The sequence below is a fragment of the Anopheles stephensi genome, chromosome 2, assembly GCF_013141755.1.
Source record: "Anopheles stephensi strain Indian chromosome 2, UCI_ANSTEP_V1.0, whole genome shotgun sequence".
NCBI classification, from domain to species: domain Eukaryota; kingdom Metazoa; phylum Arthropoda; class Insecta; order Diptera; family Culicidae; genus Anopheles; species Anopheles stephensi.
Window position 1 is genome coordinate 29,587,507 of NC_050202.1, and position 25,852 is coordinate 29,613,358.

At 47.2% G+C, this 25,852-nt stretch overlaps 2 protein-coding genes and 1 pseudogene across 10 annotated transcripts; all 3 read right to left on the reverse strand.

The window, feature by feature from the left end:
- Positions 1 to 1,382: 1,382 nt before the first annotated feature.
- LOC118506121 (macoilin) lies at positions 1,383 to 15,459 on the reverse strand. 9 transcript variants are annotated; one of them, XM_036042847.1, is made up of 9 exons: positions 15,301 to 15,459; positions 13,060 to 13,697; positions 8,518 to 8,662; positions 8,329 to 8,455; positions 8,125 to 8,251; positions 6,272 to 8,047; positions 5,775 to 6,066; positions 5,505 to 5,694; positions 1,383 to 5,421 (listed from the first exon to the last, which is right to left on the reverse strand). In XM_036042847.1, exons 2-9 carry the CDS (start codon positions 13,134 to 13,136, stop codon positions 4,844 to 4,846), a joined length of 3,312 nt encoding a protein of 1,103 aa, XP_035898740.1. In that variant the 5' UTR covers positions 13,137 to 13,697; positions 15,301 to 15,459; the 3' UTR covers positions 1,383 to 4,843. The 9 variants fall into 9 exon arrangements, with proteins under 9 accessions (XP_035898740.1, XP_035898731.1, XP_035898734.1 ...); XM_036042838.1 differs by having other exon boundaries at positions 2,392 to 5,421; positions 13,060 to 13,931; XM_036042841.1 differs by having other exon boundaries at positions 2,392 to 5,421; positions 15,314 to 15,458.
- Positions 15,460 to 15,915: 456 nt separating this feature from the next.
- LOC118506122 (probable elongation factor 1-beta) lies at positions 15,916 to 16,875 on the reverse strand. Its single transcript, XM_036042848.1, has 2 exons — positions 16,700 to 16,875; positions 15,916 to 16,605 (listed from the first exon to the last, which is right to left on the reverse strand). The coding sequence occupies exons 1-2, from the start codon at positions 16,777 to 16,779 to the stop codon at positions 16,020 to 16,022; spliced, it is 666 nt and encodes a 221-aa protein (XP_035898741.1). The 5' UTR covers positions 16,780 to 16,875; the 3' UTR covers positions 15,916 to 16,019.
- A 3,794-nt stretch (positions 16,876 to 20,669) lies between these two features.
- On the reverse strand, positions 20,670 to 22,635 carry LOC118507357 (annotated as a pseudogene).
- Between the last annotated feature and the right edge of the window lie 3,217 nt (positions 22,636 to 25,852).

Consider the following 25,852-nt stretch of genomic DNA (forward strand, 5'->3'; position numbering starts at 1 on the left):
AAGGATAATACGTAGCACCGGCATTGGTGTCCAGGACTCCGCCTGCATGGTCCAGGACTCGTGCCCGTAGCGGATTACCGGTCGTAGCAGTGTGCAATATATGGCGCATTACGTGCGTTGTAGGAGTCTTCTGGATCTCAGTAGTCTGTTTCCCCTGACCAATGCGCCCTTGGATTTCGCTGCTTACATTGTTGTCCGGTGTTACGATCGTGCCCAAGTAGCAAGACTCCTCTACTACCTCAAGTCGCCGTCAACTAAAACTCTGCTTCCGAGTCGAGCTCCATCACGGTCAGAGCTTCCGGCCTGCAGGTACTTTGTCTTTGTCAATCCAATTGCCAATCGGCCTCACGTTTTAATGGGGTGTACGCCTCGCACACCGCCGCAGATGTCCGACCGATGATGTCGATGGTATCCGCGAAGCCAAGGAATTGGAGAGAGCAGGTGAAAATTTTACCCCTAATGTCGAAGCCCGCATGACACCTTCCAGAGCGATGTTGAAAAGCAAACAGGAGAGTCCGTCCCCTTGCCTCAGTCCCCGGTGAGATTCGAACGATTCCGACATGATTCAAACATGATCGACACTCTCGCCTTACACTGCACACCGTTCATAAAAGCCCTCAACAGCTGTGCCCAGCTCAGTATTGTAGGCTAACGTGAAGTCGATGAACAGGGGTGTGCGTGAGGATTGGGTGCACCCGGCACTTCTGGATGATCTGATCTAGAGTGAAGATTTGGTCCGTCTTGGATTTCCCTCCAACATCTTGGTAGCTTCCGACGAAATCTGCACCAAGGGGTGCAAGTCTGCAGAAGAGTGAGCGGTACAGGATCTTGAAGGCAGCATTCATGACTTTGATGGCTCCGAAGTTAGCACAGTCCAGTCTATCGCCCTTCTTGTACACTGGGTGAATGGTACCCAGCTTCCATTCGTCCTGGTCCCATTTCCTAATGCATGATCGCGGCAAGTCTCTCCAGGCCCATCTCGAGCAGTTCAGCCACCAGCCCAGCGTTGGCTGGGAATGGCAGGGGCACTTCTTCGTTGTCATGCTGCTCCCTCTGCTTTCTGCGCCTGATCCTCTCCCGGTCTGCTGCATCTGCTCCGTTTAGGTGTCTGTTGAAGCAATCACAATGGATTGTACTTTTAGTGTAGATTTGTTTTGCTGTTATACTCAGCTTCGAATGATATTATTCTGAACAATCGTTGCATTTGCAAAAAGATACACTAATGCAAAAAGATACACTAATAGCAACACGTATTTGCAATTATGCTCAGGACCCAAACCCCAAGTTCAGGAATATTCAAACCACCAAGTCATTCGGATATGCTTCACTGGACCGGTTCATGAAGGACATTTTCAAAATCGAAGTATTCGGAAAACTTCATCTTTTACATTTGCATTATCACTTTCGGTTTTTTTTTTATTTTCTTTAGTGTGATTACACCATAGATCTTTCTCGGCGGTCGTCCATCTTCCATAGGGTTCCTTAAGGTTGTTTTATCCATAGATATCGATCTCGATATTTCTTGCAGTAGTTTTGCTTGGTTTTCGTGTAAGTGTTATCATCTTATCGTTTACTAATTGTCACCGTCTGTCGCTTCACGGTGTGCTCCTGCGCTCCTCCCTACTTGTCTTTCCCCCCGTGGCGGGACTATAATACATTGCGCGAGTGGACTTTCCTCCTGCACCTTAACACATTTCTATTCCAGCTGTAGCCGTACCGTTCGTGCAGTTGTGTCGTGGGTTTCTTCTTGTCCGCGCATGGACATGCACAGCTTGGAAAATGGGATTTTCTACACGATAAGTTAAACGTTTTCGCACTAGCATGTAATGCATATCCCCCTAGCTTTTCCTTATCCAGCACAGAAGATTTATTCGTGCAGCCGACCACCACGATAACAACCACCGCACACAGAACCGAGCGGCTTTCGGTGTCGGGAGATGCCCGTATCGATTGGTTGTGATATAAAAGCAACTTAAACGCGTGATAAAGTGAGCAAGCAAAACCAAAGCTAAAAAAAAAACGTTCGAGCTATAGCACTAACTTAGTACGAACAAAAAATCGAACGAAACTTAACTAAAAACCTTTTGCACGTTTGGCTGCTGCAGAGGCGATGATAGGCTTCTTGTAGGCAACTGTACCGAGTTGCTGGGGCAGTATGTGAGTGTGTGTGTGTGTGTGTCAAGGAAGCGGGCAACAGATTATTGTTGGACAAATTAGATTTTCCGTATCTTCATCTTGCCCCTAAGTATCTCCCTAAAGGTGGTGTGCGCTCCGACTGGCGCCAACAGTTGAAGCTACCGAATCGCGTTTGAGTGTTCCGGTATACTGTTGTGTGTGTGTGTACATGATAAATAATCTAGATTTACGATTAATTGTAAAAATACATACATGTAAGAATATATATATTGTACGTGTGTGTATATATATATATATATATATATTTAAGTAATATGAATATCACAACATTATGTCTGCATTTTCCTCCCTTCCAGCAAGATACTTTCTCGTTTGCAAGTTAGCTTTTCCAACAACCTGCAAACCGGTTGGCTAAGCATTGTGGCGTTTAAATTAGTGGGCGGGAGGGGGGGGGGGGGGGAGGGGGGGTGGCGAACCCAATGGAAACGCAGTTCAAGACGTGCGCCAGCGTCTCCAACGAGCAAATGTCGGGTTTCGCCTTCGATCTCCGTCGTCTCCAAGTAGAGGGGTTTGAGTTTTTAAGAGCAAAAAATTTATACCATTACCGTGCTAAGAATAGTGAAAGGAACTATTAAAAAAAACGGACACACAATGGCCTGAATGGATCAATGATTTTAGCTGCTTGAAGATTCTGGTAAGTACGGTGCCGATTGGAAACAGTAAGCTCCGGGATTTCAGCGACGACGTACTAAGAAAGGGTAGTACACTCTCTCTTCTTCCTTGGCACCACAACCTCGAGAGGTCGCTGGCCTGCCATTTCTGGCATTCTGTGACTGATTTCTACCCGTAGTAAAGCAGTAGTCACGGCCCTACGTACGGGGAGACGGTCTGGATGGGATTTGAAAAGCCCATGTTTTCAATGATGTTGCGGCCACAGTAGCTCGAAAAGTATCGTGATTTGAATCAGAGTGAGTAAGAATAATGAGTTAAATCTTATACTGACTCTTGAAGAGTTCGCCGCTCCATGCCGACTAGCCACTCACTCACTCACCACGTTTCTGTGAGGTTGTTACGATTGTGTTTCATTCGTTACGTTTTCTCACTCGCTCACTACGTTTTAACTCACTCACTAGGTTTTTACTCACTAACTTTGCTTTAATTCACTCATCTCGTTTTAACTCACTCAATACCCTCAGTACGTTGATATCGCATTACATCATTTTTATCTCAAACACAAATTGCCATCGTGTTTTCATTTGTCAAAGCGATATTTAATTCACAAAGTGATTAATACACAGTGAGTGAGTTGAAACTTATTCAGATAGTTAAGACAAAGAGAGTGAACCTAAAACGTAGTGATTGAGTGTTTAGTCGGCACGGAGAACTAAACCACAAGTAGTGTTAGATAGTGAGCTCGAGAGCTACTGGGAGGCCTCGCCTCAATAAAATGAGGACTCTGAGCGCGCTCTTCGATTTCAACAAGGTAGCTGTGCACTCTTCGGCGGCCTCACCTCTCACGTGTTAGTGAGCAGTTGCTCTCTCATCTTTATTTCACATGAGTTGAAATAACTCTTGGTGATGTGTGACTCTCACGAATCATCTAATTCATTCACTCATTCTGCCTCAATTTGCCCATCACTAGTATTTAAGGAAACACTTTCTTCAGTACTATATTATTAATTTCCTTTTTGCGCTTCATACGTAGGACATGTACCGGCTCATAGGAGTTAGTTATTTGTAAAAAAAGAGGTCCAGAGAATCACTTTTTATCAGCCCACCAGCGTGTACTACCCTCTTAAGGATGACCAAATCCTTCTAAATTATAAAGTACGCTACGAAATAGCAAGGCGAGAGTCATGATTTTCCGATTAGTGAAACACATTATTTGTATCCAACTGGATTGTGTTTAAAGAAAACTAGGAACTTAAAAATAGGGAGTGCGAGAAAGCAAACACTACTTAGCATGGGGCTAGCAGCCAGGGTGTCAGTAGTGTCGCGTGTTGCGTTTGAAACGTTAGGTCACCTGTAGGCAGCGCGTTGCTGTTGCTCACCAGTGAGTGCGACAAAGGCAAGCTCGTCGTATGGGGAGATTAGTTCATATGAGATCAATATCGCGTTATCTTCGACAGCAAAGTTGTGTTTTCCCATTGCAATAGCGCTTGCAAGCAAACAGACCGACAGACAGACAGACAGAGAAGTAAGTGTACCGAAACCAAAACGATCTAAAAGAGTGCAAAGAAGAAATGAGCAAATGATTAGCTGAAGAAAGAAGAAACAAGTAAGCATTCCCAGGTCGTAAAAGCGAATGGCATCTCTAAGCGAACGGATCGTTTGACGGAAGCGTTTGTCGGTGATGGGATTGTGATTTTTGCTGCTGATACGGTTGCTGCGGTTGAAGATGATGCTGGTGGTGGTGATGAGGATGAATGCTGAGATGGTGACTGGGCGGCGATAGTAGCAAGGAAGGTAAGCTATTCGCTGCCGAAACGCCCGACGGATGTTGAGCCTGGTGTGCGTTCAATTGTTGCGCCAGATTGGCCACGCCGGCGCTGATTAGGTTGCTGCCGCTGCCGCTCGTCGTGGCGTTCGTGGTGGTGGACGTGATGGTGGTGCTGCTACCCGGCAAGCTTACAAATAGCGACAGCGCTGACGGAGTTCGCGTGGAGTATGACACATTGCTGGGCGGAAAAAACGATAGCTCATGCGGTCAGGCTTCGGTACCACCGACCATGCCGTTGTTTTTCGGCGTGTAAATGGTCGCGTTCGGATCGAGCCCGGACGGGCAGTTGCCGGCGTTTGCGCCTCCGTTGTTCGAGCCTTGCATTTGTACTATTTGTCCCCCATTGGTGCCATTGCCGGCGGAGCTGGTGTGCGGACCGGAGAGCACCGATGACGAGGGCAGTGCCGACATCGTGGACGTGAGCACCCCGAGGCTGCCTAATTGACTGCAGAACGATGGTCCGTTCTGCACCAGGTGCGACATCGGGCTCGGTTGCTGTTGGCTGCCTGCACCTACACCACTGCCACCACCGGCCGCGCCTACGCCTCCTCCACCACTGCCACCAGTGCCACTGCCGGGCCCAATGCCATTCAGATGCCCGCTCGTCATGGATTGTGGCAGAAGCTGCGGTGCATCGGCCAACCGCATCATCGACGCACCGCCGTCCGAACCCGTACCGCCACCGTGGCTGGTCAGGCAAAGGTTCTCGGTAGGCATGACCGCCAGCAGCTGTACGATCTTTGCATTCAGGTCCAGTATTTCCTCTTCCTTCGCACGCAGCGAACCTGCAAAAGCAAAAGCGGAGAGGTGGCACATTACTTCCAAGTGGGCTTGCCCGATTGCCGGAAGGTGCGGCCGCGACACGTACAGGTCAGTATTTCAACCTCTCGCCTGGTGCCACCGAGGGCGGAGAATAAGTCCAGCTTAAATCTCGTTTCGGCCGACAGGCTCTTCTCGAGCGTCGCGTTCTTATCCTGCATTGCGGCCAGCGCGCTCATCAACACCTCGGTGTTTTGCTGCGCATCGCGGTTCCGTAGCTGTAGCTCCATCTTGCGCAACTGTAACCGGGGGGGGGGAAAGAAGTTGCGCCATTTACTACCACATACCACATGCCACGAATCGCCCGGTGGGAAATTACCTCCTGCTCATAGGTACGAGCCTGCTTTTCCGCCATCAGCTTCGCTTCCTCCATGCTGTGCAGCTCGTTCTGCATCTTATCCATCTCGAGTTCCATCTGCTGTTTCTTCATCTTGCACGGCTCGCCACACTCGGCCCGGGCGGCCTTTTCCTCTGCCTGCTTGCGATACTTGCGCTCGTTGTTTAGTTGCGCCTCGAGCGACTGCCGGTGGCGTCGTTCCTCGCCCAACCGTCTCTCGACGGTTTGCAAATTCTGACGCTCCTGTTGCCGTTGGTTGCAATGCTCCTGGTATCTGGGAAGAGGGAGGAGAAAAAAAGGAATGAGATGCTAATACAAACGCATTTCTCGGTGGTACACTGTCATGGGGTGTCGCTCCCCCATAGTGAGGACTGACTGATCCAACTATGCGGTATCCAATAGGTCTAGTAAGCCAGAAATGGCAGGCATGACCTTCAAAGATCGTTAGAAGAAGCACACGTTCCACTAGTTCCGCTTACCGGGTTTGCAGTTCATCGTAATCCTTTTGCTTGGCCTGCAGACACGCCTTCAGGTTGCTCGTGTTGGAATCATACTTCTGGCGCAGCTCGTTCTCGGTTTGCCGGTGTGCCGACAGCTCGGCGCGCAATTTCTTTACATCCCCTTCGAGTCGTGGGCAGGACTCACACACCTTCTGCACAATCACGGTTGCGGCTGGCGGCCCGGACTCGGACGCTGAAGCTGAACAGGACGATCCGGTCGCCGTTTGTGTCGCTTTTAGCGTCCCATTCACGGACGAGACGCTACAGTCCGGTTTGCCACCGTCAGCACTGCTGCCATTGGATGTGCTGGCCAGCACCTTCGCCTGTTCCCCGTTCTGTTGGTGATTGTCTTTAACGGACGCAGACGGCGCACTGCCGGTGGCGGTGTACGTAGACGATGTGATGGTTGTTCCCTTGTCGCCTCCACCACCGGATGTCGAGGTCGCTGTCGTCGTCGTAAGCGTCGTCACGGACGAGGCGAGTGCAAGCGTCGCACACAGCTTTGCGATGGCGGACAGGTGCGCTTGCTGTTGCTCGGCAGCCTTCTTGAATCGATTTTTGCGCCCCGAACGACCACTACCTCCTTTCGATTCGGTGTTGGTCGCTGCTGCTTCACTGGCCGTCGGTGGTTGTACCAGCTCCGGTTGATGGTATTGCGTCACGTGACCATTCTGCTTACCGGCATTGGATTTATTTCCCAACGCACCGCTGTATGGTGGAGTGCTTTCGGTTGGACTCTTTGAACGACTGGATGCCGTCGTTTGTCCGCTGCCGTGTTTTGTCGAGTTGCTCGAACCCGAACCGGCCAAGTTGTCACCGGTTTTGGCCTCCCGGTCGCAATCTTTACGAGCCGTTTGTCCTTGCGACGCGGCACATTCCTTGGCATCCTTCCCGACGGTACTACCATTACAATGAACGGTCCCATTATGATCGTTTGCACGATTCACCGCGATCGAGCTTTCTTTTGTACTGATTGTGGTACTGCCGCTGTTGCTACTGCTATTGCTACTGGTGCTACTGCTGGAGGAGGAGGTGGAGGAGCTATTGTTACCGATCTGCTGGAATGTGGCGGTCTGGTGGAAGTAGTAAGATCCACCGCCGCCACCACCACCACCACCGCCGCCGTTCATCTTACTACCGGCATTAAACGTACTGGATGAATTGGACGATGCATTGCTGCTGGCGCTGCTATCCTTGTCCAAACTTTTCCGATGCTTGGAAGAGCCTTGCTGCTGGTGCGACGAGTGATTGACGCTCCCGTTCATCGCACTGCTCGACGATGCCGACGGTGAGCTACCACTACCGACGTGCCCATTTGCATGCGTCGTCGAAGCGGCACTACTGCTGCTCGACGATTTGTAACTCTGGGTACTCTTACTGTGGTGCTGCTGCTGCTGCTGCTGCTGATGGTTATGGTGGTGATGGTTGTGATTATGATGATTATGGTGATGATTATTATGCTGTCCTGTGTCACTTCGGTTGCTCGCAGCGCCACCACTACTACTACTACTGTTATTCAGACTATTAGGGTTGCTCGACGTCGCCGCCACTGGTACGAGATCCTTCTGCGCAGCCGACTCGTTTCCATCGGGCAACGGCTCTAACGCTTTCGACTCTTCCTTCGGCAGTGCTTCCTGAAGCAACTGCATGTAGAAGTCATTGTCCTTTGCCACCTCGCGCTGCTTGCGCTGCCGTATGCGGTAACCGACATAGCTCTTGAAACCGAACCCAAGCGTCACCACCGGATACCCGATACTGAAATGGACAAACGCAATAGTTTACAGCACCATCAAACGGTTCCACTGTTTGCTATGAAGAAAAAAAAAACCTACCAATGGGCGGCAAACGGCCGGCAGAGATTGAGATGTGGTATATTGCGACTGTCCTTCCATCGTATGGCAGCCTCCAGATAGACGAACAATATCCACAGTATTATCGTCGGCAAACAGATTCCTTTATCTGAAACGGTCACAGAAAACGATGGAAAACCGATGTTAGCCTTCTGACGCCGTTTTTAGTGACACAGCAACACGTACCTGTATGCCAGACATACTGCACCCAAACGTAGGTACTGGCGGCAAAAAATAGCCACTGAACGGGGATGAAAAACAGGCAGACAAGATCGGATGTTACCGCTATGCAGACAAACAGTACGGAAAATGCCTGAAATGAAAACTACAGTAAGTAACAGTTTCACAAGCCGCCTGTTGGAGAATGCAACGTACCAATCCTTTATACTTGTACGAATCATATATCGAACGGAGCAGCAACCAAAAGGGCCATAGGAATTCGAAACGAAACTCGAGCAAAAAGTCTGCTGTGATTACGGACGCCCATAGGAGAAGAAATTTGATGTAGAGCAAGGTGTTGCTGAAAAAAAAATAATAATAATTTCACTGAGCAGTTGTTCCAACCGGTACAGGATTTTTAAAATATTTATCTTTTCGTTTCGATAGCGTTTTGTATGGGGAAATTTGGCTTAACATCTTCGTTTTCCATTACTTTCAATTGTTTGTTTTAAATCTTTTTTGATAACGGAACAGAAAAAAATCCCCCATTAATAAATGAGCATTAAGCATTACAAACCAACGATCAAACCACACTCAACTGATGCCATTATATACGGATTAGGGATGGGCAGATTCGACCATTTTCCGGATCCGATCGGATCCGGATCCGTCGCCGGAGTCGAGTCCGGATCATGATTCCGCGCTCCGTTTTTTTTTTCTTTAGGGGGTTGGGGGTGATCAAGGCTGGCTGGGGCTGTATGTGCAAAGCCATATGAAGACCGGCACCGCACCCTGTGGCAGGAAACATACTGAACCCGTATGAGCCGTATGAGCCGTGTGACCTGTGAGGTAGGCGAGAATGCACCATTACCGAAGGTAAAACTTGCATTACCAAAGCAAGGTATTGCTTGCATTACCAAAGCCGAAAATCATTATCAGCCCATGTTTTCACCTCTTCACAATAAATCGGTAAAAACTTATGCCCCAAAAATCAAGTATCAATTAGAGAATCAAGAAAAAAAAATCAGCATGAAAACAAACTCCGGACTCGTTTTTGATTCCGGATTCGTTTTGGTTCCGGACTCGTTTTTGATTCCGCGCTCCGGATTCCCATTCTGCTGTAAATATATGTGTCGTGCACACTGTTCTGAGTTATCTCCTCTCTTCTTTGTCCTTGCCAGACGGTTGCTTGGTGGTATAATCTGCGGGTAGAATTTTGGAGGCGACGGGGGTTACCTCTTCTTTTTTTTACTTTCACTTACTGTGTTTCTTTTTCCTTTAACAGCGGCTGTTTACTCGTCAAATAAAAAACGAGTCCGGAATCAAAACGAATCCGGAATCAAAACGAGTCTGGAACTGGTCGGAATCGTTCTTTCGAATCGGATCGGAATCGTGATTCCGAACCGGAGCGCCCATCCCTAATACGGATGGACTGTGTACCACGATCGACCAATGGATATGCGCGAGGGACAGCTGATGGCTGCCAGTTGAACCAGCTGACTACAACACAACAAACAAAACCACATAGAGAGGAATGAAAGAAACACAGGAAGGCGCTTAAAGGGAGAACACAAAACGTATCCTATTTGCATGCTGCAGCTGTTGTGCCAGTTGCAGTTATTTCGTGCGGTAAAATTGTATCACAAACGGCGAAGAGTGGTCGGAGAATGGAAAAGCAAACGGAAGAATTAGCCGGTAGGTATAGCAGGAGAATAAATGGACAGGATCAGTCAGGCGCATCAGATACATTCCAACGGAGCTGGTGACTGGGTTGCAAAAGCGTTATATCAGCGACATGCAGAAGACTACCAAATGGCCAGATGATAATAATAATTAAAAAAAAACATTCAGAGGAAGCAACAAGTATTCTGTAGACAGTAGACATGATGAAGCATTATCCAGATTAGGTGTTGGAAATCGGTTACCCCGGACATCCAACACAAAAGACACATAATTCCATACAAAATGTGAAAATGGCGAAGGGATTCTATGTATCCATGACCCTTCAAGAGAGACGTGAGTATTCTTCAACTATAATTTCCTAATAAGTTGATTACCCAACTTCAAGTTGAAGAGTATAAGGATTTCGTATGCTTCTTTTAAATAAAATCCTCAACATTTTTTGTGATTACTGTACCATCAAAGTATTAATGCAGTTGATGAAATTTTATTTCTGTTAGGATAACTAATTACCCTCTATTAATTTTAAATTGTCCACCAAAAAATGACTTTATAGAAGAATTGTACAACTTGTATAAGTTTTCTAGGCAGAACGACCTGCTATTATCCAGGAACATCCTTGGCTGCAGGAAGGTTTATGCAGAGTTCTACTTCTTACGAAGGCAATCATAGTTTCACAAAATTCTCAATAAGTCTTTTATTTATTTTATAGGATCGAAGCAGATTATTCCTGAAGTATGGGATGGTGTTTCGATGTCAGATGTGTGATTGGGATTAGAATCTGACCTCATATACAAGAAGCGAGATAGATACAGCAACGGTATTATGGTTTTGAATACCGCCTGCAAGATTTTCCGTTAATATTACAAGACCGACTTGTTCCGTTCGTCGCAAGGATAGTTGGAATCTACCAGAGAGGATTCCGAAACGGAAAAAGTTCAACCACTAACCAGATCTTCACCATGGAGCAAATCCTACATAAAATAGCGGAGCAACAGCTGTATTGCTACAATATCTTGAGTGATTTCCTCCCGGCCAAGCTTAGTAGTTGAAGGTGAATGGAAAGCTCTCAGGGCCCTTCTCTTCCTCCGAAGGACCCAGGCGGATGTGTGGAAATGGGTTTTGATCTCCTCATAAAACTAGCGCTAGAGTGAACCATACGAGACTCGGAAGTGGAAACTTTGGAGGCCATCTGCTGTAAATCAATCGAAACCCTGGATTATACTAACGCCATTGGTTTAGGGATTCTCCTATACACCAGCATGGATGCTCCTATCAAAGCATGGATCAGGCGGAGAAAAAAACCTTGGTTAGGAGATTCCTACTCTACTTAGGCTCTGCAACCTCTACCCACAGTCGGAGGTTCAACACCAAAAGACTGACCCGCGTCTCGGCCATAATCGGCCATGCTGATTATCACTAATTCACGCAGGTGGGATTTACCGGTAGATATGATCACACATGTATACAGGACTGACTATCCAGGCGGTAAATCTAAGCTGAGAGGGTAAAATAAAGTCACAAAAAGCCAGAAATGACACGTCAACATTGATTTTGAGATAAGCGCAAGGATTCTGATCGCCAACCGGTCATACACAAGCCTAAGGATTCCTTCCTGTGCTCAAAACACCTGTCGCGCTGAGACAAAGTTACGATTGCATAGAACATTTATAGTCCCAATACCCACATAAGCTTTCTGAGCTAAGGTTTCTGCTCAAAATGGACAAAATTCTCGTAAAAGAGTTCTAGAGGGAGTTGCTAGCAGGAGGATGAGGAGGAGGAGCTTTATTGTAAATGTGTTGATGCATCCGTCGGAAAGGCCGGAATATTTTATATAAAAACGACGCCATTGTACCGTAAACGGTATCGAGGACTTGACTAAGAAAGCAAATAAAGATATTATAGGTAAAATAGGATAATACAGAAATTCAAATTTCTAGCTTTCAAGTTATGCTTCATTCGATTAGGTTCAACGACTTAATACATTGAGCGTTGTTGTGTACACAACTTGGGACAAATGCACCCCTTATAGCGGCGAGATCGATTAATGTACGTTATCGATTTTACATACAGTCTCCGACATCATCTGTCCCGACCATCTGTACAAAGATTCCGCGGGCATGTGGCGCGTCTTCTCGCACGCGCCTGACGAGATAATTCGCACCCCTCGGTCAGGTGAGAGCCGACCGACCAGCCAAAACAAATAACCACCAGGCACACCGCCGGTTTGCCCTTTATTACGCCACGGTAACGGCAACCACCAAAGGACCGCACTGATACCAGCAATCACACGCCGCGATACGTCCCTCGGGGAGGGGGTGCCACGGAGACCCATTAACGACAATATTGGAGCCTCGCGGGAATCATTGCCGGTAGCTTTCGCGATACAGGGAAAGGATGGCGCCCGCGCGCGCGTGTGTGTGTGCGTTTTAGTTAACAGGCAATAAAATGCCGACGCATGTGCCCTTCTTCCTTCGCTGTCGCTGTTCGACGACGAAGGCACCTTTTGGCCTACCGAAAACGATGGTCTTATTTGTTTACAACGCGCGCGCAGCGTTGCACTCGCCCATGCTGTTGCCTCTTCCCACGGTCCCTAGCGGCTCTTATAACAAAATCGAAACGGAATGCCATTTGTTAAACCTTTGTTTGCGTTGGCGTTCTTTGCCGAGCTCACGAAGCTCAACACGTCACAAAAAAAATGACAAATTTTATCAGCTGAAGAAGAAAAAAGATTACAAAACATGCCAACCGAGGTCACACTGTTTAATGGCACTTTTTTCCGGTTGCTTCTCGCTCTTCCATCGACCAGAGGCAGAGTTGTTGAGACTTGGCGTTGCCTCTACTTTTCTAGCTGCTTCTAAGCCCTCGCAAACTGGCAAGCACAACGTAGCATGCTTTGCCGGAGAGCATCCTAAGCATCCTTAGTTGGAGAGAATTCTTCCTGTGGGTTTGTGAGATACGTGATGCACGTCGCTCAAATCTTTCGTACCAACAACAAACGATAATCCAATAAATCATACGATCAAAGCAGTAAAGCAAAGCTTCCGGATGCTTCCCACCCTCGTGCCAGATACATACCTCCCAATCTGTTCGGCAATTTTGTTCTTCTTGATGGGCCGTCGTATTTTGCCACAATCGGCATTGCGCCTCTTCATTATAGCGCACCGCTTGATGGTGATATCGGTCCGGCCAGCTCCGTGGTGGCGAATCCGTTTCACTCCGAAATGTTGCTCCGCTCCCGGATGCCACCCGGCGGACGGTGAAGCTGTCGCTGTTTCCGCCGGATGTGTTGCTGATGCGTCGCGCTTAGGCCGACGTCCGTTTGCTGCCAGAGCGATTGCTTAGCTAAATCGGCTCACCGGTCCCCAAACCCCCAAACCGGGGCAGAACGGTTCCTTGCTGCCGCAGCGAATTCGTTGGTTGCCACCGACGAGGACCGACGGTGATGATCGGTAGCGGTGGCACACGCAACCACAACAACAACACAATTGCTGGCACGAAAAAGGGAAAAACTAACCCGCCACAAACACTGTGCTATGTCCACTTTCGATAAATATAGAATTTTCGATCTCTCTTTGCGCTGTTGCCTTTTCCCTCCTCCGCTCGGGGGACTGTGATGCACCTTCTTCGGCAGCACACGAACGGTAAACACACGCGCGTCACACTTACACCTTGATGAGGCCTACCACCACAATACTGCCAGCACCAAAACGGGCCTACAAGCACGGCAGTAGTCGAGAAGAAAAACGCATATAGATGGCTGTGATAACAAAACGAACGGCAAGATTTTCCCAATCACACACACACACGCACACGCACTCTGTTATTTGTGCGTAGAAATTTGGAGAAAAAATCACAACTGTTCACAAACTTTGCTCACTTCTCAGCTACACACGCAATCGATGGTTGGATCGGGCCCACAACCCACCCCACAGTGCACTTGAATTTTCCTGTACAAAAAATGGCAATTTGAAATGAAAATACCAATCGCGCGGTGCGCCGATCGTCGTCAAGTTTTGGCGAACTTTTCCTGACAACACGTCACTCAGGAAGCACCACCGACATCGGTTAGTCTACTACAATGAAAAACTTTGCTATTTTCCTTCTCTACTTCGAACCCTTGTGCGTGTGCGTGTGAGAGTGTGAATGTATGGAAACGGAAACGATACGCCGATAGCCTACTTTGTCCAAAAGACATTAAGAACGGAATTTTTCTCCGTGAAGAAAAACAACAATTTTCCACCCAAATCACACTTTTCTGCAATCCTCGGGCTCACTATCGTTTTGCTTTCCTCTCTGAACGGTTTTTTGGACGTAAAAGGGGCTCAATCTCTGTGCACCTAACCAAAGTGCAAAATCTGTCATCGGATGCATCTGTGCTCCCACGCATCGGTGGGAAGCTGCATCAACCGCCAGACCCGCCGACCCAAGTGCTCCCCACACAGTGGCAATGGATGTCACTGTCACTTGCAAGGCAGGGCCGTTTTTTTTTGCGACTGGATGTTTTCCACTGTAAAATTATATTAGTCGGTGCCGTTCCGGTTTTCGCGAACGCTCGTGGAACCAGCTTCCTTTTCGAAATACCACGCACAAGCTTTTCTGCGCGCTCTCACCATCGTCACCGTTTTGCCGTGGACGTCGTCTTCGACGTGCTGGGTTCTTGCACTCTCTTTCTTGCTCGTGCTCGTGTTCTTCTTCTCTCAACCAGCCTTTACCTCTAGAGCTCTGCTCTCCCTATCGTGTGGTCGGGATAAATCGCAACCCGCGGTAGGATAAATCCGCAATTTTATACCTTTTTAGGCTCGCTCAAACAACCCTAACACGTATCGAAGAATATGCTAGCCGCGGTTGAACGCTGGTACCGTCAATCTATGCGTGAAAAATGATACACCACACCAAGCACGACACGATTGCCACGCGCGACACAGACTCCCGTTTTTCACCGTTCCAGCTGTTTTGTGGATGGTTTATGACGGAACCATTTTCCCACCGTACACACATACACGCACTGTGCTTACGGAAACTGAAAATCAACTCGCATACACTTTCCGATGCTTCCCACGAACAGGCATATACTAGCCGGTTCGAATGCCGTTCCAGCTCGGAACAGAATTTTTCGCCGAAAGCCTGTCCAATGATCTGCCACCGAACGGAGTAAAATCGATTTCCCGGACCTTCGCTCTCTTTGCGTGATGATGATGGGTAGGCTGTGTGTATTTCTTCTTCTTTCAATTCACCACGGCTGCTTCAATCGTTGATCCATCTCGCGCACAGAATCCGCGTCCTGCCAAACATTGAAACGCGTCGCGCGCTACACACCTTAAAGATTCACCTTCGCCATTCGCAACAGTTACAGAAGCGGGTGATTTTCCGAAAATCGTCACGTTTTTTGCTAGGAAGTTAAAATTTGTTTCGCCTTATCGTGCGCTTTTCTCACGGATTTTTGTTTGTGTTTGTTGCAGCTGTCAAAGGACGATGGGCGAGGTTTACAGCATGCACTTTAGCGATCGAAGCTGGGCGCCAAATTGTGAGGGATTGAACTTGAACCGGTTCAACATTTGTAGGGCTTTGCAGTGTGCAATCGGAACGCTACAAAAGCTGCTTTCTAATCGCAACCTTTTGAGCAAATTGAGGAAAATATTTATGTTGTCTGCACTAGAAATAGAGATGGAATTATTTTCTTTTTAACTAAGCTCTTGAAATTATATTAGGAACTACTTCGACACAAAAAAACATTAGTGCTTCTGCTCACTTTCCTACAACGTCCGCCAAGCCAACATTCCAATTCCAGTTCATGGCCCATCATTTCTTCATAAATGTAGGAAAAAGGATTCCTTTCCGTCTTTGACGGTCTCGATTTGTGTCTGCTTATCATTTTGCTGACGTCATAACGGACCAATGTTTCGGAACATTCTATATAATAGGTATGCTGCGTCTAGAAAGGATTCACATTTATTTCACTGTTATTGCCATTGCAACAGCAGCCGGAAGAAACTTAAGAAACAAGCGCGCCCACGAACATTCTCGCATTCTCACATTTAGATCTTGTTGAATGCAGCGATGTCAACCGACTGTACGAAATCTTCGAACTCCTGGATCGTCTCTGTCAGCAGATCGACCGAAACTTTGTCGTCCTCGATAACGCAGCAAATCTGCAGCTTGTGAATGCCGTATCCGACCGGTACGAGCTTAGCCGCGCCCCACAAAAGTCCGTCCATCTCGATGCTGCGGACGTTCTTCTCCATCTCCTTCATGTCGGTTTCATCGTCCCAAGGTTTCACATCCAGCAGGATGGAGCTCTTGGCGATCAGGGCAGGTTTCTTCGATTTCTTGGCGTTGTATGCGGCAAGGCGTTCCTCCTTCAGCTTCGCTGCTTCGGCACTCTCCTCCTCATCTTCCGAGCCGAACAGGTCCACATCATCATCGTCGTCACCGCCGGCCGGTGCTGCAGCTGTCGGCTTACCGCCGGCAACCTGCGGCAGAGCTTGACCGCCCCATTCCGAGCGCTCCTTGGCGTTGAACGATGCGATGTGGTTGTACCAGCGCAGCGCATGCACGTAGGTAGCGGCAGGAGCCTTGCCCAAGGCATCGAAAACCGAAAGATCAGCCTTCGACGGGGTGTATCTGAAAACGGGACGGGAAGGAACAGCGGTTTGCACGTCAGTCGGATGATCGCGAGCATAACCTCAACTTTGCAAACGGGACGTATTTCGCTTACCCCTCGACGTAACTGTGGTCGGCAAGGAATTTATCCAATTCCTTCAGTCCGTTGGCGGTTTTAACATCTCCGAATGCCATTTTTGAGCAGATTTCCTTCAATAACTCGGAGCAGTGCGATCGGGCACGACGTGTACGCGACAAAGTTTTGACGGAAAGGGGCTTTTCTTTGTATTTTTTCAATCGCTAATGACGTTTTGGAGAATCAAACCCTTCGACCCCGTTGTAAACCGAAATCATGACGAAAGAGGTCGAAAATGGTTCGAAATCGAACTAATCTATTTTCGAAACTGCACAATCGATCTAAAAATTTGAAATAATTTTTCAAAAGAGCTGCTGTGCTTTTGAATGAATATCTACGCAATTCTTTCAACATACATTTCCATCTATTGTCTTCTCCAGTTTGTTTCGACTTTTGTTATCATTAGTAAACATATTTGACCCTCGAACCCAAACCATTGAAGATTGAAATTCATAATTGATAAATGCCCGTATGGTTTCGAATGAAGCTGCGAATGCTGGATGCAGTAATCCTCGTAAACACTGCTGACCAAGCACTGTTGCAGGTCGGATTGGTAAAGGAAATGATTCCACTCAGCCGTCCACCACACACGAGTGCACCACCGCTGTCTTCCTTGCATATATCCACTCCATTGGCTTTGGCGCAAATCATACTATAGGGATAGAAAGAACCAATCACACTCGTTAAAGTAGTGGAAATTTCACGAAAGTTTCATCAACGACCGGAACTTACTTAGATTAAATGCTTTGAGCTGGGAATGGGTCCCATGCTGCCGCGCAAACCGCCTTCGACACAACATTCATGTTGGCGTAACGCAGACCATTTGTGGGCGCTAGTTCGTTAAGTTTAGTACGGCCCCATCCAACTGCAAAGCACTCGTTCCAACGGGCACTTTCGAGGTCTGCAGCGCTATCGGAGCCATGTTCGTTTTTCCTCTGACAGCGTTCGACGCTACCGTTACTATAGCTGCATCGAAATCAGACGTACCAGGATATGAGTCGGAATTGTAGAATGGATGTACAACAATTTTAGAAGCACGAAATAGGAACCCTCCCGTGGTTGCGGATGTACTGCCTCCGCGTACAGTTAACTGGGTAATTGAGATATCATGCCGTCGGATTATTGCGGTTAAGATTTGTGCAACATGCGTTACAACTAACCCTCGACGGCTGCTTTCAAAAGAGGTACACACAACGAGCAGCCGTTAAAGCGTGAGAAGCAGTAATAATGCTCGCACCGTAAAAGAATCGATTCTCCAAATGAATGCTCAACGCATACTTATGATTCTTTATCTTCACTTCTATAGCATTGAAGATACGTCCAGATTGCGCCACGCCATCTGATGGAGTCTCGTCTTTATCGTATGACAGCACTGCAATGCAGCAGAACAGTCCACAAAGCACTAGACTGATCACTCGTTTCATCCTTTGAAGAACTGTGAAAATGGGAAGATTTTTCTCTTATTTAAGGCACAACTTCCCACCACGAACATGTGTTTTCTGTTGCTTGAAGCGAAAGTTCTTTCAAAAAAAAGACCATTCGCTAGACGCTAGATTGGCTATTGGATTGACATAGACAAAGTACCTGCAGGCCGGAAGCTCTGACTGTGATAGAGCACGTGGTTGACGGCGACGATCTTGATGTAGTACAGGAGTTCTGCTACCTTGGCACAATCATAATTTCCGACAACAACGTAAGCAGCGAAATCTGAAGGCCCCACAAAATCCTGCGGTTCAGAAGACTCCTAGAACGCTCGAAAGAGGCCATATATCGAACACTGATTCGGCCGGTTGTCATCTACGGGCACGAGTCTTGGACTATGCTGGCGGAGAACTCCAATGCACTCGTCATTTTCGAGCGGCGGTTGTTACAGACACTCTTTGGCGGTGTGTGCGAACAGGGCGTGTGGAGAAGGAAGATCAAACACGAGCTAGCTGAGCTTTTTGGCCATGCAGATATCCTGACAATTGCCAAAGTCGGAAGAATTCGCTGGGTAGGGCACGTTAATGAGGATGCCGGACTCCTGCCCTATCAAGGTGCTCGCCAGTGACCCGTTCAGCACGAGGCGTAAAGGAACACGTAAAGGAAGCGAGCTCGTCGGCTGGATCAAGTGGACTCAGACCTGAGGGAGATTGGATGCAGCCGGGGTGGTTTTATCAGAAATACATACGCCTGAGTTTGTGTCTTACTGCAGTGGAAATGCCGGCTTATTCCTGCGAGATATACGGTTCAATGCTTCTAGATTTCATCTACTTCAATGCTTCTAGGCCTTTAACCATACATCGTTTCGTGTTTGATTTCTATGTTTTACCCCAGATGATTCCGTCTGGTTGCGGCGGTCCGATGACCGAGGTGACAACGTCGGCGGTCTGTCACACAGCAGGACCTTGGTTCAAATCACAAATCTTCGAAGATCTACGCAGGATACGCAGGACTGACTATATACAGCTACGGGTTATATCAGTCCTCATAGATGGATCTTCATAGAACGGTTTTATTTTTGTATTATTTTTCGTTTATATTAAGCTTAACTTTTTGGACTGCTAGAAATAGCCCTACACGCAGATATTTGTAACATATAAATAAATAACAATACCCGACGGTCGATTCGAATGAACGACCACTGATCATCAGCTTCTGCACACTTTGTAAAGTGTGGCTGACTTTGTCTTCATACACGCCCTACACGATCTACGATCATCGTGGATACTTAGTACCTCCACACAGGACAGACAGTAAGTGTGGCAGGAGGAGTGAGGCATATCACGGTGTATCATCCCTCGTATGAGAAGCCTTGTCGAAAGGACACCGAGCAGTACGAATCGACACAGATTTCATCGGACGTTTGTAAGCTTGATTTGATGCAGTAAAATCTGGAACGATCGTGGCGCCAGCTATGTGTCAGATATAGAAGCAATTCCACTAGTCGTTTGCCATTGTCTCAAACCCCGACTACGAAGAGAGACGATTGGGTACTAAGAGAGAAGGTCGGAAGCGCTAATTGAGCAAGGTGCGAAGACCTGAGGCACCGAACACCTCTTGCCCGCAGCTGAGACAGGGTACACGGTTTTTTTTTCTGATTAATAAAGTGTAGTATCGTGTTGGTCGTGGACGTGGCGCTTCGGTGGTCGAGGCGACAGCGTGGTTTTAAATTTGGTTTAATTATACAGGTACCATACAATAAGCAATAGCATTGTTCATGCAATTGCAACATCAACTGACCAGCTCAACTCAGTCAACCAGCTCAATAAGCAAGACTCCACCAGGAATGATGAGAACCAACCAGAGTAGTAATCCCAATTGTGTCCCTATCAAATCCCGGTGGAATCCCAATCGAATTTCGTTCCGATTCGAATTCAGATTCGGATCGGATTCGGATTCTTAAAGTTGAGGTCTGTCTTCATGTGTGTAAAATAAACACCGAGACATGCACACGGATACTTATATGTATATCATGCGAGATCACTGACGATCCCGAACCTCACAGCATCTCACAGGATGCAGGCCGTGAGAGCCGTGATGAATATACCAGCTTGCATCACCATAACACTTATCTTTAATCTGATTCGGATTCGAATCCCTCATTTAGAATCCCACCCGATTCAGGTCTTTCGAATCTTCTGAATCCCGAATCTCACAACCGTAATCAGAACCGTTCGAATATAATTGAGGAATAAAGCCACTCTGATATAATTGAGGGCACAAACTCCGATGTTTGCCGATTAGAGTTGCTCTGAAAAGTGGCAAGTGCTTATTTGAGTGAGAAATAAGAGCCAGTGCTCTAATTTCTTCACATTGGTATCATTTCAATGTTGGATTGATTTAAGATCAGTGCGTGTTAGCTCTCTTTGAATTTCTTTGAAATGTTTCGTTGAAAACAGTGCAGTTGACTTGTAGGACAATGTCATGATTAACGTTCATTTATTTCATTTTATTTTTCTACAGAATACTCATCTACAGCAGTGCAGCGCAGAACTCGCAGATCTCCAGCGTTTAGCCACGAATGTTATCCAAAATCCACAACAGATACTTGCTGATAGCAATGTACCGTTCCGGAACATCACAGCCACTTACGCCGGTCTGCAGTCCGTAAAGCAAATATCGATTCGACGTTTTCTCTAATATCTGAAATGCCGATCCAGGCAGGTACTCGTTGCATTCCGGGAAACGAGAAGCATTTAGCGGATTTCGTGCACAAATGATCTTGTTAGCCGCTATCTGCTTTACTACATTTGCATAATGTGCTCCGCTCGAAAATTCAGCCTTACACTTGCTCAAATTAATGCGATCAAAAATGGCTCGCTGCAACACTTTCGAATCTTCACCGTAATCCTTCCAGCCCGTCATAATGTAGCGACTGTACAAGCGGTTCCGCATTTGTGGAGTTACTGGAAGGCAGATTGGTGCAATGTTCTCCCTCCGACCGATAGCAGCTGGAACGGTTAGACGGGCGAGCACGAGCTCATCCTTCTGCAGCAGTTGACCCACGGGAATAGTCTGCACAGAGCCCAAATATTCAGGCAGCTGGTCATCATCATGCACCATGAAGTAATCGACCGTTTTAGAAATGTCGTAATCGCCAAGAGTAGCACTGATCTCGTCTCTAGAATGGCAGACAAAAACCGGGTAATACGGGTAACCGGGCAATTATCGCTGTCAACACACACACACTTACAGTGTAGGGTCAAACACACAATCGGTTGCAAGAACGTAGTTTCGATTGAGCAACACTCCGTTACAGGGGACATAGTTGAAAGCGGCGAAAGGATGGCGTAACGCTGCCATCCAAGGGTACTGCTTGAAGACGGGCTTACGCTCCTCAACGGGCTCGTCGGCAAAATTGTTTCGTCCACAATCTCCTTGATTGATAAGCCGAATGTTAGGATGGCCCAATATCGGATCATCCATTCTGCTGTTGGGCGTGTTTTCGTACAGCCAATCAATGTACCTCGAAGCATCGATAAAGCCGACGTATCTTTTCAAATCACACACCGGCTGCCCGGAAGAAAGTTAGGATTTGCTAAAGGAAACCATTCCCCTTAGGTACCAACGATTATTGAGCTGGAAAAATATTCCTCCACCGCTGTCGCCATTGCAGACGCCCGTTCCTGCAAGCAACACGAAAGCAGAATTTACATTTACGCAACACTTAGGACAGAGTCGTCAGTACCATTTTTATATCCTGCACAGAACGTATTTCGGTATAGCAGTCGTCCGAAAAAATCCCGATCATTTGCCAGACACTGCAACGCACTCACAATCGGCATGTGCGCTTCGTTCAGCACTGTCGCAGGGCGATTTCCGTCCGTGAGACCCCAGCCAACGACCGTGCCCAACTCTTCGTAGATGTTGGGCAGGACAAGACCGTCGTCGCGCTTCCATATGCAGACAGGTTGAATGAACTCATTATAAATTATAGGCATTTTCACCCGCAAGATTGCGATATCGTTCTCCAGCGTTGTCGGATGAAAGCCCTCGTGCACGATCGTCTCGCTCACGTCGAACGCCTGTGAATGTTCCTCTGCCTCGTTCGAAAGATTGAAGCGGCCTAGCTTTAGCAACAAATTTTCGGTCGGTATTTTGCGTCGGCTAGCGGCGAACGTGACACAGTGAGCCGCCGTCAGGATCAGGTATCGGTGCACAATGCTGGCTCCACAAGCATACTCGAACTCGTTACTGTCGCTGACAATACCGCGCTGATAAAGTGCCACATGCCACGGCCAGTTTCCGGGACGCGTCGAATATCCACCCTTCACGAGAGGTTCGTGCTGGACCAGCCGCTTTCCACACTCGCTGTCGTCATAGTCGTTTGTTTGGAACTCGTTCTGCACAACACTGGAACACACACACTGTGAACTAACAACCAGAATCGCCGATAGCCGAACTGTCCACCGGCGAACCGTTGCGTGATGCATGCTGTGGTGTCTTCTTCGACTGCCAGCAACGTACTGCCGATCTAACTGACCGTTTGGGTACGGTTAAGATCGAAAGCCGACGGCTAGGGAACGTCCCCAATCATCGTGCAACGCTAGCTTTCTTCCCCCCCAGATAGATGCCCCCCACTCACGGCACTCACATTTCACTACTGAGTTACCTTAAATTTAGATACAAGTTAAGCAAAAGTGTTAAAAATTGTTGTAATAATGATTTATAATTTTACAAAATAATAAATAATTCATAAATAAGTAAATACTTACACTAAAAACTATGAAAAATATACCCTTTTAGGTAACTCAGTTGCAAAAGTGAGTGTCCGTGGGGGTGGGGGGCGGGAGGTATCTATTCAGACTTTAGCCAATAATTTTTATTAACTATAAACAATAAATAAATACATAATTATAGTAAAAAGTCTGAAAAAGATACACTTTTGCGCAACTCACTTGTAAAAATGAGTGCCCGTGAGGTGGGGGGGGGGGGGGGGGTGTGCATCTATTCAGACTTCAGCCGCGCAAGCGATCATCTACTTCTTCTTGTAACAATCTCTAAAAGGCATGCAAAGTGGCAACGCTGGATAAACCAATAATCGGTAACAAGACTTGCAACTTGAGACTTGCATATCAACAAGCAACGTGGGAAGTAAAAGCAGATACAACAGCCAGAAAGATTCAAAGAACTGTAATTTAAATTAAAAATTAGATTTTTTTTAAATAATGATTAAAGGCAGCAAACCAATTTTTAAGATGGGGTTGATCGTGCTGAACGTAACAGCACAGGGCGGTTTCTTCCTATAGGTTAGGATTGGAGATGAAGAGGTAAAAATATCTAAGATTAAAAGGAAAAGAGCCTTAAAAAACTAAACTACGATCCTTCACCACCCCCACCCCCCTCCCCTTTTACTTCCCACTACCCTTTTAACGTTACGTTATTTATGGACGATCCGTGACATCGCTTCCAAAAACGACTATCTGATCATTCCGACTCCGAGTCGTAATATCGGATAATATTTCAAATTTTAATGACACAATGGCAAGTATCTAAAATCAGCCATCTCCTTTTCCTATGTTCGTTCCTATACGCTTCCAAAATTCCAATCGTCATGACCTTTTAAATGTGGCTTCTTTGATTTTATTCACTCATCAATAATAGTCACTAGCTGGATGTCAAATACTGGATTTATCGATTTGCTTGTTCTAGACAGTTTCTGGCTTTCGGGTGCAGGTTCGGGTTCTGCCGAATGTAGAAGAACCGGTTCGACATCGCAAGCATAACATTTTGGCTTAAGTGTGAATTGGTAGCATCAACCCCCCACCACCCAATTTATGTAAAAGTTAAGCAAAAATGTGAAAAAATTTGTAGTAATAATTTATAATAATTATTAATCATAAATCTATAAAGAACTATAGTAAAAAATCTGAAAAAGATACCCATTTGCGTAACTCAGCTCCCACAATGAGTGGGAGGGGGGGAGGGGGGAAGCATCTATACAGACTTTGGCCACAGAGCCTGTATAGTGTCTTTCGCGGGCCATATTGATGATCAGTCCAAGCATCTTTCTGCTGCTGGAGACGACATGTTCCAGTTCGTCATTCAAGGAAAGCCTCCCGTCATGGAAGTTTCACTGTTTCCTCAGCTAGGCTAAGCGGCTTAAAGCGATCGTCACACATTTTTTTGTGCCGAATGTCAAGGCGTTGCGATGACATCAGGACTAGAAGTCGCGTAAAGCTGCTTGCAGTCGGATGGTAGGCTTTAAGCATTTTATCGCCGAATAGTCAGTTTTTGGTCAGGAAGCATCGTATTTCTTCCTCCGTTATGATTAATTTTAACTTTTTATCTTTTCATTGAATCATTGAATAATTATAATAAGACAAATAAAACATGTAATTAATTTGTTAAAACTAACTAGGCGTGCATGCCACAGCACAACACGCCATTGTCGGTCCGGCAGCCAGATGATCAGTCCTCACGCATCCTGACCCTGTGAACCGAAAGACGATCTCACTGTGCGATCGTTCTCTCTCTCTCTCGTCAACCGGCAAGAGGCTTCACGCGGACAGAGCTAATTCGTGTCCCAGCTACGTACGCACCCCACAAACGGCCTGTTTTGGACGTATATGTCGAGTCCAGAGAGTAGCGTTGGGGAGTCGATTCGGAAGTCCAAAAGTCCCGAATCAAAAAGTCTCTGAACGTTAGCGTCGTAGTCCACTCAAACTCTCCAGAAGCACAAAGCGAACCGGGTGAATTTGCACTGGACGGATTCGAAGCGAGCCAGGGATCGAACAGCAGAAGGACACCATACAATGGAGGCATACTCCAGCACTGATCGAACCAAGGAGCAGTAGAGTAATCGCTACAGTTGTGGCCGCGAAGGTGCGAAGCGAAGCAGCTATCTTCGCCCCCTTGTTCGAGAAACAGGTGCATCGGAGAGCTCTAGTATACTTTTTCCCGACCACTGGTGCAGCGAGTGTTTAGCGCATTCCGAACTGCTTCGTCCGACTCTTCCTGTGTGGTCGCGGGGATAATTCTCCGGTGCCGCTATACCAGGTGTGATTTTAAATCAGCTAGACCAGCGGAGATGGAAGCTTCGTTACTGTAGTGGCAGCAGGAGGTGTTTGGACACGCCAGCTGTTACCCGAGCTTTCCGTCTGGGCTTTGCGACGTTTCGGGTTTCGGGCTTCTTTGAATGCCCACGTGTTACTGTTGTTCGCCGTTCAGCCGGTGCAATTGGCGAAGTATCGCAGAAGCGACCAAGACCATCCTGTCTCGCCTACAGCAGCGACACATTCGCGTTGAAAGAGAAGGTACTGAGGATGGTCAAGGATCGCAGCTGTAAACTGTAGTGAAGCTTTGCACTCCTCAGGCGTACTCCTGCAGGTAGTACGTCATCTAAGATGCTGGAGTCCCATTAGTTCATACAGCATCCATTGATGAGCGTAAACTGACACGCCAGACGCCCTAATCAGGTAGTCATAGCGCGGCCCCGAGACGTGTCTTATGGACAAAAACGTCTCTACCGTCATTCTAGTTGCAATACCCTAGTTGGTAATCTTGGAGTTACCGTGAAGGTCCGAGGCGATTTTTGCCGGTAAGAATCCGGCAGTACCCAGGAGGTGGTCCCCGTAGGTTTCCACCACGGTTAAAAAAGGAGCAGTAGAGCATCTTCATGGAGATTATATCCCATACCATAGAATTGGA